Raw genomic sequence first — 15,810 nt, 5'->3', positions numbered from 1 at the left:
GGGCTATGGGCAGTAGTCATGGATGCTGTTTTCCGGTGCTTTCCTCTGGAGAACAGCTGCCCAACATCCCTCTTGTTGGTAAATCCTCCTTGGTTTTGCAACAGGTGGAAATGGTAGAAAGTAAATTGAAGAATTCTCCTTTAATACCTTGCCCATCCCCTGCTGCTCTCCCTGAGCCAGGGGTCCTGGTGAGCACCACCTGCAGCAATACCAGCCTGTGCAGGAGGGAAAAATGCATCTTTGGAAAGAGACAAGGCAAGAGCCCTGCTGAGAAACCTCCAGGTCCACCAAAGAATCACCAGGAGATGGGATTGAAGCCCCATATTCCCAGTTCCCATCCCTCAGCCAGCTCCAGGCCAGAGGGCTCCCATCCTCCACCACCCAATGTTGTCACCCGTTGCAAACACCTTCTGGAGATGCTCCTTCCATGTGTCCCTTCCCTATCATTGCTCTTTCCACCTGCAACTGGGACGACTGGGATGAACAAAACCCACCGCGGTGAGCGATGTCCTTGACCTCAGTTCAACACCAGCAAGGAAGGACTCTGATTTTATACATTAGAACATTTATTTCTCAGAGAGAAAATATAGTTTCAGACAGTCAGATTATAGTAGGTAAAATTAGCATCTTCTTTTCAAGCATAGATTTTCTTATTACTTCTCTTATACCATCTGATATAAACAATTCCAGAAAGCAAATAAACTCACTTTCTACAATAAATAGAGCGCTCTGTGCTTTACAGCAGACTGACAGTAACGTTTGGGTCCCAGAGTAACAGCAGGGTATCAGCCAATTCCAAGCCTAAAATGGCATTTTAACACCAAACCAACCCCCCAAAACCCCAATTCCCAAGATCTTAAAACATATACACAGGTCACGAGTCCACAGCTGAGCTACCACCTGCAAAGTGTATGTTCCTTTAAATAAATTACACTGTGGGCATATAAAAGACCCAGCAACACAACTGAGGACTTCAAGAATGGTGACAAGAGGTCTAAATAATTTAGAACAGTATTTTACAGCTATTTACACATCGTCCTTCCCTTGCCACACTCCATAGGCATTATTAATATTATTTTTACAAAATCCTATGCCCCATCTCTGTATGTTACAGGAATCTCTTCCTTAAAGTGTGGTTCCACATCCCAGTGTATAAGAAGTGGTATCTTAAAAAAGTAGACCAAGTAGAAATGGCAGTGATTACTCCCCATTAGTCATTAGCAATTATTATTATTATTATTTTGAACCCCCCCCCATTCTCTTCAGTATGAAAAAGTTAAAATAATAAAAAAATACTGAGTTAAAAAGCGAAATGATGATAATTCAATCTACAATCTTGCTTTGCACCTTTGGTTCTTCACATGGGAAAGCAAAAAGGGATACACAGCACAAGAAACCACCAAGTCCTTGGCTAATAGAAAAGATTTTGTCATCAAGTTTCCAAACACGAGTTGTCCCTGTTTTTTGCAATGCAAACCCAAAAAGCCAGGGATTGTCTGCAGAGCTGGAGTTTGGGATTCAATGGATGACAATGCTGGAGACCCACACACTGGGGAACGGATACATGTGCATGGAAGAAGGAAGAAAGGCAAAATGGTCATGTGCTCTATTGAGTGCTTGGTTTCAACCCAACCCAAGCCAGAGGAACACAGTAGGGACAGAAAAAAAGGAAGAAATGAAGAGAAGCCTTACACCAAATGTGCATAAGCAACACAAAAGATGTACCTCCCTCCAACCCTGATCAACCTCAGTGCCTGCAAAGCTGCTCCAGCTCATCAGACACCTCCAAAATTAGTTCTGCTTCTTAAAAGAAGGAAGCTCTCTTTGCTTAGACTCAGTTCTGTACATGACATGAAATGCTGGAACAAGTACAGTCACAGAAATCAGCACATAAATGTGAAACTACCAAAGAAATGTCTAGGACACACACACACACAAATCAGGTACTTTGCTTTCCATATTTAAAGCTCTTTCATGTAAGTGTGTGCAGCAGAGGGGAAGGTTACCAAAATATCTCAAGCTTTTGTAAACTAAATGAGAGAAATCGAACAGGAAAACACTATGGACATAGGCAGGAAGATCAGAAGGTGAACTCCCAGCTACGCCTTTTGGTTTTGAGTGTGATGGGACAATCAATGTCATTTAAAACAAAGTAAAATGAAAAGGCCAATGATGGTTTGGGTAAATTTGGCACAAGAAAGTCCAGTTGCGATTTCCATAAAGGATCCTGGTTCAGTTACAGTGGTCACGGGTTCCTGGGAATTACTCAGGGCTGGTTGATGACCTAAAACCCCCTGAGGGAGGTGCCCGAGGTCCGAACATCCCAGTGCTGTGCTCTGCTCACCGTATCAGCTCACCTTGGCTCCCGTCACAGGCAGCTCCTCCCAACTACCTTCCTCCTGGCCCTGCAGACTCTACATTTCACCTCCTGCCAGCTCTTCAGTGAGACACATTCAGAAAGAAGCTGGATAGGCTTTTTGGCACATTTCAGGGTACTTCAAGGAGTGCTGACAACTGCTGGGATCAGTGTCCCCTGGCCGGTCAGTGCACGCAATGATCCGCTCTGCCACTGCAGCAAGCGCGGGCTCTGGAGAAAAAGGAGGACCAGCCACCCCGAGCCCTTACAGGTAATTGGATGTAAGGAAGGGATGATCCCCCCGTACACGGCTCATGTGGATCATGGCTCGGTCATATGCCACCTGCACAGACTTGCGGATGCTGGTTTTCCGTCCTTCCATCATCTTTAACTTATCCACTGTGTCGTCCATGCCGAGGGGATAGACTTTGTCACGTGGAAGCCACTGCCTGCAACAGAGTGCAAAGCCCAGTCACCAAGGACATCCAGAAGGAAGAACAAAGACCTGAAGGCCTCCTGCCCTTGTAATCAAAGAATCAACAAAGCTGGAAAAGACATTTAAGATTATCAAAATGCATCCGTTCCCCAGCACTGCCAAGGCTACCACTGACCCACGTCACTGAAGGCCTCCCAGGCTCCCTGCAGGAGACTGGCTGCTCCAATGTGCCTGGCTCTCATGCCCACCCTAAGTGGCTCCTTAAGAGTGTAAACATTCACCAGAGCAGGGCAAAGGTAAGGAAATGGTGATTTTCCTTGGGAAGGTAGTTTCAATTTCAAGTCTGGATTTAGGTGTTTTTGGAACTGATGACTACAGCACCAGGAAGCATGGCACTGCCACTGATGTTCTGCTAAACGTCATCTATTAGTACCTCTTTGAAGAGCATGCCCTGTACCAAGTGGTTCTGGTAATGTGGGGCAGTGAAACAATGTACTGTACTAATAAAAAGCCTCAGGAGTGTGTCCCTTGGCACCTCTTTTCCCCAGAGGACACAAGTGATGCAAATATGATCCCCTCCTCATTCCCCAAGAGGGGCAATGTTCACATTCTTCCTTCATCCCCTTTCCCTTCCCTTATCTCCCAGTTCCCTGCTCTTCCAGGGATGCCATCAAAGACCTTTCCCAGGAGACTTAAGGAGGAAATGGGCTCTCAAAGTACCACTAGGCTCCTTTTTAAATTCATGTTCCCATGTGGCATTTGCTGGTTAAATAATCCAGTGGGTTCAGCATGTGGCTGCTGCCTCATTGCGGGGACTCACCTCTTCAAGCGTAATTCTCTAGTGTTCCAATTTTCCTATTGTTTCATACATGGATTTCAAAGCTTTATTTTTTAAGGGACATCACTGGTTTGTGGCTTATTATATGTGGCTGGGTTATTGTTACCATGTAAGCATGGTAACATGGTCAGCCACTGATATTAAAATCAGCAGACACACTCTGAGATGGAGCAGGCCTTGAGGTGTTTCGCTTACACCTACATTTCCATCTTACATAAATGCCTTGATTTGAAGAGTGCAGGTACTCAGCACCTCTGACAAAACCAGGCAAGTCTAAATATGGAATAAACCCAAACCCAGCATTTGGAAAACGTTACCCTGGAGATTTTTGGCCAATCTTTTGTGCAGCGCTGGAACTGGCTGCTCAGTCTGCTGGTGTTTTAAAGTCAAATGCTCTCTCTAATCTGCGGCAGATTTGGATTATGAAATTGGTTCTCCGCGTGCCTCAGTGCTTTTATGGTGATGTGACCTGTGGGTGAAGGATACTGGGCTGTTCACCGTGTTAGATGTCATGCTTTTGGGCCAGGAAAAGCATGCTGCCCTCCTTATGGTTCTTTGTGACTGCTGCATATTTAAAATCTCCAATTTCCATGTAACATCATCATAACCCCTGCATGCTCCCATATACCAGAGATTATGTTAAATCTTCCTCCCTCTCTGCCACAGCACTCACCAGGTTCTCTTGTTGTCAAAGAAAAGGACAAGAAAGAGCTTTTCTCCTGCCTCTGTCTGCCTCTGTTCCCCCAACTTCAACACATCCACGGGTGGAACTGGGATGGGGACTCCGTTGTGGAGCAAACCTTCACGTGGCATCTTGGGATCGATTATCTAGTGATACAGGGAAAGGACATTTAAGCACAAACCCCTTCAAGTACTGCAGAAAATGCATTTTCTTTTTCTGTTCTTTCAGTCTATCCAAGCTAGACAACGAAGATCTACTTGGGATGGGTAAGCAGAATGTTCTGTCTCAGTGGCTCTTTTTGTCTTCTCCTGTGGAAGAGAAGCCCGTCAGTCCAAAAGTCAAGCACCTGATGTTAAAAAGGGGAAAAGCTGTAAGTATGTTGTTCTGCATGGATGTAGCTGCATTTACACCAATTGTAATTTAGTAGAAACTCAGTATCATTGTGTTCAATGATGGATTTCCCTCCCTCACTCCAAATTCATACAACAAATGTAGCAGCACTGCTGTAAGCAGCAGGCACAGTGAGGTTAACACCAGCTCCATTCCACTGCGGTCCAGTTGACTTCAGTGGCATCCCTCAGATTTATTCTGCTACTAGAGCAGAATCAGTCAATATTCTGAGAGAGTGGACGAGCAGTTCCAGTTTTATCAGGGATGGGGAACACGGACTTGGATCACTGGAGGGGAATAACAACAGACACAGTTATTCTCCCATTATAAAGCAGAAGTCAGCGTCAGACATCTGTGCTATGCGATTATGGCAGGAGAAGCAAAGGGTGGACACAATCACAGAATTGAAAGGACCTTAAAGATCATCTAGTTCCAACCCCCTGCCATATGCACAACACTCAGTGTGCTCTTGTTTGCCTCCCGATCTTGGCTCCTAAGGGCTCAAAAAAGCAGCTTGGCTTTGACATTGGCCAACTGCAGGAACTGAAGTGAAGACACCAGTACTGCAACAGACTGTTACAGAAATATGCCTTTTAGAGGAAAATCGCAGTGTTTAAATCCATGCTAATGCTCAGTTTAACTTTGGCCATAGCAACACAGAGATCTAAAAGCGCTTTGGCTGGCCAACACAGCTAGCAGATCCACAGCTGTTCCCTCCTGTGGGCTCCCACTTAGATCCCTTGAGATGTGGCTCTTCTGACATCTCTATTTAAAAACAGCAGAAAAACCAAAATGTTACTCTATCCCATGTTCTTATTTATATACTCACTCCAGCCATCTCTGCTGATAACTTAGCAAGCACATAAAAGCCTGCAGTGGTACTGGCACTTCCTAGCAACAACTGCATGTGCCTGGCTTTGGAACTGAAGCCAGGTTTATGGATTTCACCTTAACAGTCAAATATCCAAAGATGGATAAATGTTAAGGAACTATAGTCATAGGACTAGATGCAAACACATGAATATATTATCATATTTAAATCAAACATGCGGTTACTGGAAGAGGGTATGTCCATCACAAGACCACAGAGGGTTGTACTCACTATACAGGAAACTGTGCAGGCAGTTGGACACCAGTGGAACCTGGTGCCTGCCTTTGTAAAATGTAGGTCTTCTCATGCCAGCAGTACTGATCACTTTCCCAATACCTACAGAGTGAATAGGAGAGGAGAGGAAAGATCTCCTCCTATTCCTGGCACCGAGAGAGCCAGGTTTTATGAATCCTTTGCAATGCTCAGAAACAGTGAGCACAGGGAAAATGCACTGTGCAAAGGGAAACGGAAATAAAAAGGCACATTGTATGACTGTGGGAAGTTTTCCTGTTCTGCCTGGTTACACTGCACACTAGCACTGTGTTCCTGGCTACCTGCAATGCAGGTACAGGATGCATGAAAGCACTGGTGTACTTACCAAGGCAGGGTAGGAGGGATAGCCCCGGCACTTGGCCCACACGAGCTCCAAGGGCTCCAGCTCAGCCTGACTCTCAAAGGACATCAGGAGAGTCCTGCCTAAGGGACAGAAGGGAGACACGGCTTAGGAAGGTGATAGCTAGCCAGGGGCTTAAGATAACACAAGAAACCACACCATCATCTAACCTGGGTGTGATGGCCTGCACTGTCCCACCAGCAATCAGCTACAAGAGACGAACCACTCTTGTACTTAGAACATACTGGCAATATTTCAGTTTTCTTCTTTTATTTGATTCTTCAGCATGCAGAAAGCTGGAATTTCATCTTTTTTACATAACTAACCTATTGACCAGCTCTTTGTCATTTAATCATCTGCATAATCCCAAACCATTTCTCTTAACCAAGATCTAGAGCAAAATGGAAAGCTGTTCACTGTTTGCACCTATATGCATTGAGTATCCAAACCAGAGGCGGTAAGGCCTCTCTGCAGCAAGACAGATCTCATCTGCAGTAAGTTTATGGTAAAATGTAAGGTGCAGTGAGATCCAGCCTGGCCATGGCGAACGTCCAGCCTTCTTTATGCTCTGTCAGTACAGTCATGTTCTGCATTAAGGTAATGCCACAGTCTCCTAAATCATGGGTCTAAGTCTGTTAGTGCATGTAGCTTCAGATGAACTCTTCAGTATGGAACTATGTATCAAACTCAATTCTGGAGTGAACAGCTGCTATACCACTGAATCAAATGGGTATATGAGAGATGAATTTGGTTCATTTGGCTCCACCAAGCCAAATCCATCCTCAATGGATGTATCTGAGATTACTTTGAACCACTGTTCAGACAGCTCCTTTTTACTCCTAAATACAAATCTCTAGATTATTCTGACACCATAATACTGTGGGGGTAATTGAAGTCTGTGGGGAATGCCTGGTTCTAATTGACAGAAGTCTATTAACCATTAATTTTTCAAACTTCAGTCAGAAGTATGGCATGGCCAAGGATCCATTCAAGACATGAATAACTCATCTGCCAGCTCCTGGTCCTGGAAAAGGAGTAATCTCCATTAATGTGAATTTTACAGCAAGTAGTACTTGCTTTGGAGGAGAAATGGTCAAACACTGGCTTTACCAGAACTCAAACTGAATCTAGAAAACACTGAGTAAGACCCAAAAGAGCTCCCTGCCAAACAGATCTGATGTGCTTCTCCACTACTGCATTCCAGATGCATTCCTCCATAATGAAATGATGTTCTAAATCACAGAATTCTCCCACTGATTCTAATTCTCCCAGCACCAGCCCCGCTCTGTGAGGTTATCTCCAAAGCAGCCTGCTGAGTGCCTGGGGTCTGGGATAATAATGGTTCCCAGGGAGACGGGAGTCAGCACATGGGAGCTGTACAGAGAGTACCAGGGAGTCAAAGCTGAGTCCTGATTTCAGCATAGACGTGCCATAACTCGAGCACTGACACACTGTAAGAAAGACAAGAATCTGCTTATGTGAGCACTGCAAGATGGGTGTAGTGCCTTGTGTAGGACTAGAGGACCGTGACTTAATTTTACAGCTGTACAGCACAGTTTGGCAAAGACTTTGTTACAAAGACCCTGAAAGCAATGACAGCAATACAAGAGGGAGCAGACACAAAGTTATCTCCAGAGAGACTTCTCTTATGTAAAATGATGATTTACTGCTTGTATTGCAGCATCACTAAAGAGAACTAGTCGCAAAACAGGTGAAAACAGTGCCAGGTGCATCATCAACACCAGATGTACAGAAAGCACCCGAGGAGAACACAAGCAAATGTGAAAGCAGGAAAAACCTTTTATGCAATAACCTACACTTGCAACCAAGAAGGCAGCAATGCATGGGCAGGTAAGCAGCCTGATAGTACAACCTGGGTAGCTCACCCAGGACTAGTTCCTGCATTGAGACCTTCTTCCCTTGGATCAGATGGAGTGTTGGGACCCGCGCAGGATGTGCTGCAGAGCTGTTCTCACCTGAGCTGTTGTAATCAGAGTCTCCATTCACACCATCTAGGAAGGGCACTCGGGAAAGAGCTGGCTTCCCTCGACTCCGCTTGGGAGGCATCAAACCACTGTTGGAAAGATATGCACAAGTAAGGAATTTGGAGAAAGTAGATTACCCTTGAAAAGAAAGCCAAAGAAACAGATTCCCCAGCTCTGTTTAAAACACTGTAACATCACTGACATGAAAAGAACAGTGAACCATCAATACATTTCTTCTGGTTCAAGTACACTGGACATCATCCCAGCTTTGCCACAAACAATAAAAGAGGCCCACCAGAAACCAACCTATGAACACAAGAAAGAAACCCAGCAAAGACCTCATGCTGAAGAGCTGATGTGATAGTGTTTGGAGCTTGCATGAGCTCAGCCAGTTGTGTACTGACGTCACAGACAATTGAGCAGCCCTCCAACATGGCTCTGATATAGAATCAATCATAGAATCACAGAATCATGGAATGATTTGGGTTGGAAAGGCCCTTAAGATCATATAGCTTCAACGCCCCTGCCATGGGCACGGACACCACACACCATGTCAACCATGTCAACCAAGACACCATCCAACCTGGCCTTCAACACTGCCAGGGATGGAGAGTATCTATGCAGTTGGGACTCTCTCAGCCCATGGCCTTCACCTCATTACTACAAATATTACAGACAGAAAGCTGACTATCATCTCCACCTCAAGAAATCATGTTTTTTTCACTTCTTGAGGATTTTTTTTCTATTTTTCTTTTAAAGTTTTCTAATAACCCATTCTGGGTGAATTTGGTGCTCAAAAAGAAAGACTGGAGAAAAAGGAGTAAACAGAGCAGTTCCTGAACAGAATAATTGTACAAGTTATCCATGAGACATCAGCTTGGTTTTAATTTCTTGTTTTGTGGATGTCACATAGCTCTAATGTAATTTTTGCTATGTGAATTGCTGGCAATTACTGTAGTAAGCATTTACATCACACGTTTCATCTTCAAAGCACTATACAAACACCTAATTTTGTACAAGTCCCCACACTCCCCTGTGAATTCCGACTTGTCTCCCTTGCTTACAGAGGGGCAAAGAGACATGAGTACAGTGTGGCCATAAGGCCAAGATATGGTTTGAAAGGAAGCTCCTGGCTCCTGGTCCTGTTCTGACTGTACCGTCACCCAGTGAAGGATTTCTGCATGACACAAGAGCCCTCATTTAAATGACATTTCAACTATGTGTGAATCTAGGTCTCTCCTTTTTGTTCCCTTTGATGCAGCTCCTTACTTGACAAGTTTATCACAACAGAATTACAGAATAGCTTGGACTGGAAAGGATCTTCGAAAGTCTTTTAGTCCAACCCTCCTGCAATGACCTTCTGGTGAGATCTGCATGGGCTGATGCTTCTTTTGGAAGCACCCAGCTTACTGAAGAGGCAACGACTGATGTGAAGGTCGGGGCACACAGCCCAGAGAAGAGGGGAGAGATGACGAAATGAGTGGGTGTCCCACCTCAGAGAAGAGCTGGAGGTGCCATGCCTCCAAGGGGCTCAGCCTGTGCTATCATTTACTGTGGTGCCACATGCTTCCCTCAGGCTGCCTGGCACCACTGTAGAGTAGGACCACTCTGCCACAGGGAAAAGCCCTGGCATCAAAACTGCTTCTCTGAACCCAGGGCCTTGTCCTTCGTCATGGGCAAAAAAAGCCTTTGTGAACAGATTTATAATGGAAACACTAATCAAACCTTAGCTACAACTGCAAAATTATCCACTCTTTTGAGAGCTAACATTCAGGATCACTCCACAGAGCAGAGCAAAGTTTTCATTTGAAAAATGCTCCCGGGATTCAACCAGAATAATGCGTTACACAGCTCATAGTCTGTATGTTCAGACCTGAGAATAGGTAGACATGGGGAGTTTTATGATTGTAAGTACCTAAATAACACTGCAAGCTTGAAATCTTACAGGACTAACTGAGTACATGCATTGGGAGGAAATGTTTGAACATACTTCTCTAACGATGGGTCATCCTTGGGGTCATCAAACACAAGCAGAGGGCAACAACATGTTCAAGGCACTGAAAATATTACTAAGAATATCAATAAGAAAGTCGTGCTTCTGCCTGTCCTGGATGCTCCTGGATGACCACGGAGGTCAAATGTCCTCAGCCTGCCACATAAAGGTGATTGTGGCAAAATGCAGATTTTACTACACAGTAAAAGGGCTGTGAAATTTCACTAGAGTCGGTGTTAGGAGGACTGGACAGGTAGATCAGAAAACAGATATGGTACCCCAACATCTGACCAAAAGATGACAGATGTTTGCTTTAAGTCTGTTCAGGTCTGTTTCAAGTGCCCAGTTCTGCTTTTAAACCTCTGAGAGGAAGAAAGCAGCAATTCAGCCCGTAGCAGAAGTTCAGCTTCACCTGTAGTGCTGAACAGGACATTTCAGTTCAAGGTTTTTCTACCTTTGGCTCTCAAGAACTGTAAGAAGGTATGCATCCATCAGCAGAGGATGCTGCATGCATTGAGGAACAGAATACCCATTTGCTTGAAAATTAAGCACTGCATTTGGGTTTAATAGGATGTGATGGAACCTCAGAAGCTCTTTGTCTTTTAGGATCAACACACAAAATAAGTAACAGTTTGGGCTGGGGTTGAAACAAAGAGGTTGAACAATAAAATGAGGCAGACTAATCCAGACATAAAAGGTGTTCTGAGGACAGTTTTGCTCAGGGCACTTACCTGGAAGCTTCAAATACCAGCCCACCGCCCAGGCCAGAGCTGCACTCAGAGTCAGAGCCACCCTCTGTGTGCTTCACAAAGCCATTGGTCACTCCTGCCAAGGAAACAAGTGGGAATCAGCCCAGAGAAGAAGCAGCAACACACAAAGATGCTACCAAGGCTCAGGTGGGGCCACTGTCCCATGACTCACATCCACAAAGATGAGTGCTTCAATGAAAGAGGAAAATTCTGTACCGAGTTCTCCAGACTCAGCTGCAACCAAAAGGTGGCCAATAAAGGTATTTCTACCAGCAACACAAAAAAAATTAGGCAGTCTCTGAAGAAGCAAGTGCTAGAGAAGTGCCCAGGGATGGAATAGGAGAGCCAGCTCACCAGGGAAGCCCAGAGGCCAGGAAATGAACCACTTGCTCATCTGGCTTCCAAGTGTCATTTGGAAGACATGCTGAGAGAAAAATGCTCTAGGAAAAACTGGTTTCAGGCAGTTGCAGAGAGCAATAAGGTCCCCCCGAGCCTTCTTTTCTCCAGAATAAACCCCTCCAGGTCCCTCAGCCCTTCCCCATCACACTTGTGCTCCAGGCCCTGCACCAGCTCTGCTGCCCTTCTCTAGCCCTGCTCTGAACCAAGTTATTAGAAGCTCCATGTACAGTCATTGAAGGAGAGAGGTGCAATCCCTAAAGGACATGTCTTGTCCACCCTATTGAAGGCATATGTGGAAGAGCTGGAGCTTTCACCAGGCACATCTGACAATGGACACTGTTTCCCTCAAGCATAAAGTGAGTTTCAGGCGAGTAGTTTGGATGCTGACATCTTTACTTTAGATTCCTACTCCCTGAGCCCCATCACACAGTTTCCAAGGGTTCAGAAGGAAGAGAAATCCCAAGGAATTACCTTTCTGTCCTGCCTGCCTGGGTGACTTCTCTTCATCACTCTCACCGCAGGTCCTGCTCTGCGGCCGCTTCCGGGCTTGTTGCTCCCCATCGGGGCGGGAGGGTGAAAGCTGCTGGTCCTCCCCGTTCTCCAGGGAGCAGCCCAGGCCCCTCTGCAGCTTCACTCCATTCTTAGCCTTTTTGAATAGGACAGATGTCCGTCTGCCCACGCCGCTGAAGGCAGGGCTGGAGGGGGTGTCTGCAGGGGGCAAGGCCAGCCCGTTGAGCCCGTTGTCACTGAGCAGGCGCTGGAAGGCTTGGCTCTCCCGCTGCAGAGCCTTCTTGTCAAAGAGCTCCCTGTCCAACACCACCCTCTTCTGCAGCTGGTTCAAGGACTTGCTTTCACTGATGGGTTTGAGCTTTGGAGGGTCCTGCAGAGAGTCCAGCTCTGAGAGAGAGGGCGCAGGTCCTGTGGGCTCCAGGGTTGGAGGGTGCGGGGGCTTGGAATCATCTGCTAAAGGAATAGAGTCTGCTTGAACATCTTAGAAATAGTTATTTCCCAAAACTCCCAGAGAGTTATTTCCACAGCCATTCCCACCTTTCACAAAGGCTACGGATAGGAGAAACAGCAGGTCTTGACTGCTGACATGCACTAGAAAGCTGGAGCTAAAATCGAAGAACCACAGAATGGTTTGGGCTGGAAAGGACCTTAAGACCATTCAGTTCCATCCTCCCTGCCATAGGCAGGGACACCTCACTCTAAACCATGTCACCCAAATCTCTGTCCAACCTGGCCTTGAACACTGCCAGGGATGGTGCATTTACCACTTCTTTGGGCAGCCTGTTTCAGTGTCTCACCACACCCACAGTAAGAACTTCTGTCTTATACCTAACCTGAACTACCCCTATCTAAGTTTGAACACGTCACCCCTTGCCCTGTCACTGCAATCCCTGACAAAGAGTCTCTCCCCAGCATCCTTGTAGCCCCTTTCAGACACTGGAAGCTGCCCTTAGGTCTCCACGCAGCTTCTCTTCTCCAGGCTGAATATCCTGAGTGTTCTCAGCCTGGCTTCATACGGGAGGTGCTCCAGTCCCCTTATCAGCCTTGTGGCATCCTCTGAACTTGCTCCAAGTCTGTTTTATATTAAGGACACCAGAACTGCATACTCCTGTATCCTGCTGTAACCTCTTACCTTTCTCCCCTTCCTCGTCCCCTTCCCTTGGTGTTTTATCCAGGCCCCCTTCCCTCAGCACAGGCTCCCCATTGGGCATGGTCTTGTTCTGCTGCTGGGCCAGCTTCTGCCGAATGGAGTTGATCTCCCGTCTCAGAAGCCGGATACGTCGCGTCCGGGCACCACTGGACCGCACGGTGCTCACCATGTCCAGTTTCTCCAGAAGCTCCTTCAGCTGGGCCTCCAAGGAGAGGTGAGCCCGGTTCTCTGGGAGGAGGATGTTATCCACTGCATCAAAAGAGATTATAACAGTGAAGGGAAGGAGTAAGGCTTCTTGAAGAAGCATTTGGGACCACTGCCATTCCACATTCTCTTTGATACTATTCATGAAGCAATTGCTTTAATTTGGAGATTCAGTAGTTGTTAACCTTGGAGCTCAGACTTCCTTCATTTGTGTAAAGGGCAGCTGATATAACTTGCTCTGCCCTCCAGTTCCCATTACTGTCCCAGGGGCAACAGTGAAAGGACATATGCCTGCACCCATGACAGCTCACAGTGGAGGTCCTTGACAGAAACCTATTTCATTGCCAGATTAAAAAACAAAATCAGACCACAAACAGAACTGGTCAAAACACAACATGCTGGCCATTCCTCTGGCTCTGCTGAAGGGCTGGCATCTGCAGGAGTGGGGCAGACAGCTGACAGACGTGCTCTCATATATACAAGTTTCCTAACAGACTATCCATCAGAAATCTAAAAGGCTGCAACATTTATGAACTTGATGGCAGACTGCAAGCTCTGCATGTTGGATGCCAGCAATATTCTATGCTAAGTTTAGACAAGTTATTCAACCAATGCTTTGGAGCTGCATCTCCAGATGGCAGTGGAAATGGATGCGGTCATGTTGTGAATGGGAAGTCTCAGCTAGAAAGACTGCTTGTGTCCCAGAACATTAACCCTACATCAAGCTCCTGCCAGCCCTCAGTGATCCACCGAACTCAGTTGCTTTGCACTTTGCCAATTTATAATGAAATGCACAGGCCTTCCTCAGAGCAAAGAAATCCTAGATCCACTTTTGCCCTGTTCTTTAAATTACCAAGTTTGTACTACAGCCATGGCACAAATCAAACAACATGGGCAGTTACAAAGCTCTTCTGAGACAGACATACAATCATAGAAAGGTTTGGGTTGGAAAGGACCTTAAGATCATCCAGCTCCAACCCCTGCCATGGGCAGGGACACCTTCCACTAGAGCAGCTTGCTCCAAGCCCCTGTGTCCAACCTGGCCTTGAACACTGCCAGGGATGGGGCAGCCACAGCTTCTCTGGGCACCCTGTGCCAGCGCCTCAGCACCCTCACATGGAAGAACTCCTTCCAAAGCTGCACCTAGCTCAGAGTGCCCGGCACACCTGAAATCCTGCCCTTTGAGGCTCTAAAGGAGTTAGATATATACTTAGGTAAACAGATGGATAGGAAAACTCTTGTATGCTGAATGATGGCTCTGATTTCCAGCAGGCTGAGTGACATGCTCAGAACAAAGAACACAGTTATGATCTACCTGAAAAAAACAAAGGCTAACACTCACCATCCTCCCAAGAAAAGCGGTAAAAGTCCTCAGTTTTGGGTGACTCAGGCAGGTGAATCCCCACATCAGTGTCAAAGCCGATGCTTTCAGCTTGCCGCCGTGCATGGCGCAATATCGCTCCTCCGAGGTCTCGGAGCCGGACAGCTGCTCGGTGGAAAATCGTGTCTTTAGCATTATACCTCATGCAGTTGGTAACTATAAGGTTAAAGTCTTCCTCAAACTCATCCAATGTTCGGTACAGGTGAGACTCCAGCTTCCGCCTCATGGTGGAAAAATCCATTGGGTTGGAAATGAATTCCAGGTAATCTGGAACCTAAACATATAAAACCTGTACAATTACAAAAACCATTTACTAGCCAACTAGAGCGCATCCATCATAAGCACTCAGTGCCCTTTCTACTACCAAAGGGCAGCACCAGTGGTTCATTTCTGTATCACTCAGTCAAGGCAGACACATCCTGGCTCTGCAAAACATTACTGAGACGTGCTGAAGCTTCCAGAAAGCAACACACTCTTTCTGGCCCAGAAGGGTAGCCCCACTGTGAGTTCTCTTTGGGATACCCTTTAGTCCAACTGCAGCTTGGGATAAGGTGGTTTCCAATGCTTCTACCCAGAACTACCTCACCTAAAACCCATCAGACACCTCTAGGAAAGAGACTTGCCTCGTTCAGGTTAACAGGCTCTGCAAAGATCTGGGCAGCATCCTTCTCCTGCAGCAGGTCCAGTGTTGTGCGCAGAAGAACGTTGAAAGGGGTGAGCTGCAGCTCCATGGCAGCCTGCTGAACCTTCACCTGGGGATGGGAAAACAGTGATGAGCACAACTATAGGGGACAGGATACATCAGTGGTGTCTCCCTCTGATTTCTCCTGAGTCATCACCACAGCTCTGCTCAGTGGTGGCAACCCCAGATCATCACGACCACTCTGGGACACTCACTGCTGAAGAAATTCTGGCAAACACCTTGTCCTCTTCATGTGCAGGATGCACATCAGAAGATCTGCAGAGTCAATCTGCACAGTTCAATCTTTCTGTATGAGGAATTTGGGCTTATCCAATCTCATCAAACCAAAACAAGAGGAAAGGCTGGAAAATCAGAAGATAATACAACTAAAAATGAAAACAGGAAGAAGCTTTTCATGCATGGTAAAATAAGCTATAGAACTCCCTGCCTCAAGATGTTATTATGCCTATTAGCAACACTATACAAAAGTTAGAAGTATGTAGGTGTTTACATAAACAACATCCATAATTAGACTAAAGAGCACAAACAAAGCTCAGGATTTAAGCTGTCA

The 15,810-nt window shown here is 46.1% G+C and overlaps 1 protein-coding gene across 6 annotated transcripts in view; it reads right to left on the bottom strand.

Moving 5' to 3' along the window:
• Positions 1-548: 548 nt before the first annotated feature.
• Positions 549-15,810, bottom strand: part of BRPF3 (bromodomain and PHD finger containing 3) — a 27,827-nt gene continuing 12,565 nt past the window's right edge. For 5 of the 6 annotated variants that reach the window (XM_065698399.1, XM_065698397.1, XM_065698398.1 and 2 more), the window contains exons 5-13: positions 15,181-15,309; positions 14,519-14,831; positions 12,955-13,221; positions 11,784-12,275; positions 10,896-10,989; positions 8,163-8,260; positions 6,172-6,269; positions 4,304-4,458; positions 549-2,805 (exon numbers count right to left, since the gene is read on the bottom strand). In XM_065698399.1, coding sequence (XP_065554471.1) covers positions 2,622-2,805; positions 4,304-4,458; positions 6,172-6,269; positions 8,163-8,260; positions 10,896-10,989; positions 11,784-12,275; positions 12,955-13,221; positions 14,519-14,831; positions 15,181-15,309 — 1,830 coding nt within the window. In that variant the 3' untranslated portion in view covers positions 549-2,621. The remainder of the gene's footprint in view (positions 2,806-4,303; positions 4,459-6,171; positions 6,270-8,162; positions 8,261-10,895; positions 10,990-11,783; positions 12,276-12,954; positions 13,222-14,518; positions 14,832-15,180; positions 15,310-15,810) is intronic. The other variant, XM_065698395.1, reaches the window with a different exon arrangement.

The sequence above is a fragment of the Lathamus discolor genome, chromosome 19, assembly GCF_037157495.1.
Source record: "Lathamus discolor isolate bLatDis1 chromosome 19, bLatDis1.hap1, whole genome shotgun sequence".
Classification (NCBI taxonomy): Eukaryota; Metazoa; Chordata; class Aves; order Psittaciformes; family Psittacidae; genus Lathamus; species Lathamus discolor.
The sequence above is the reverse complement of the archived record's forward strand: the minus strand, read 5'-3'. Positions and strand labels throughout refer to the sequence as shown.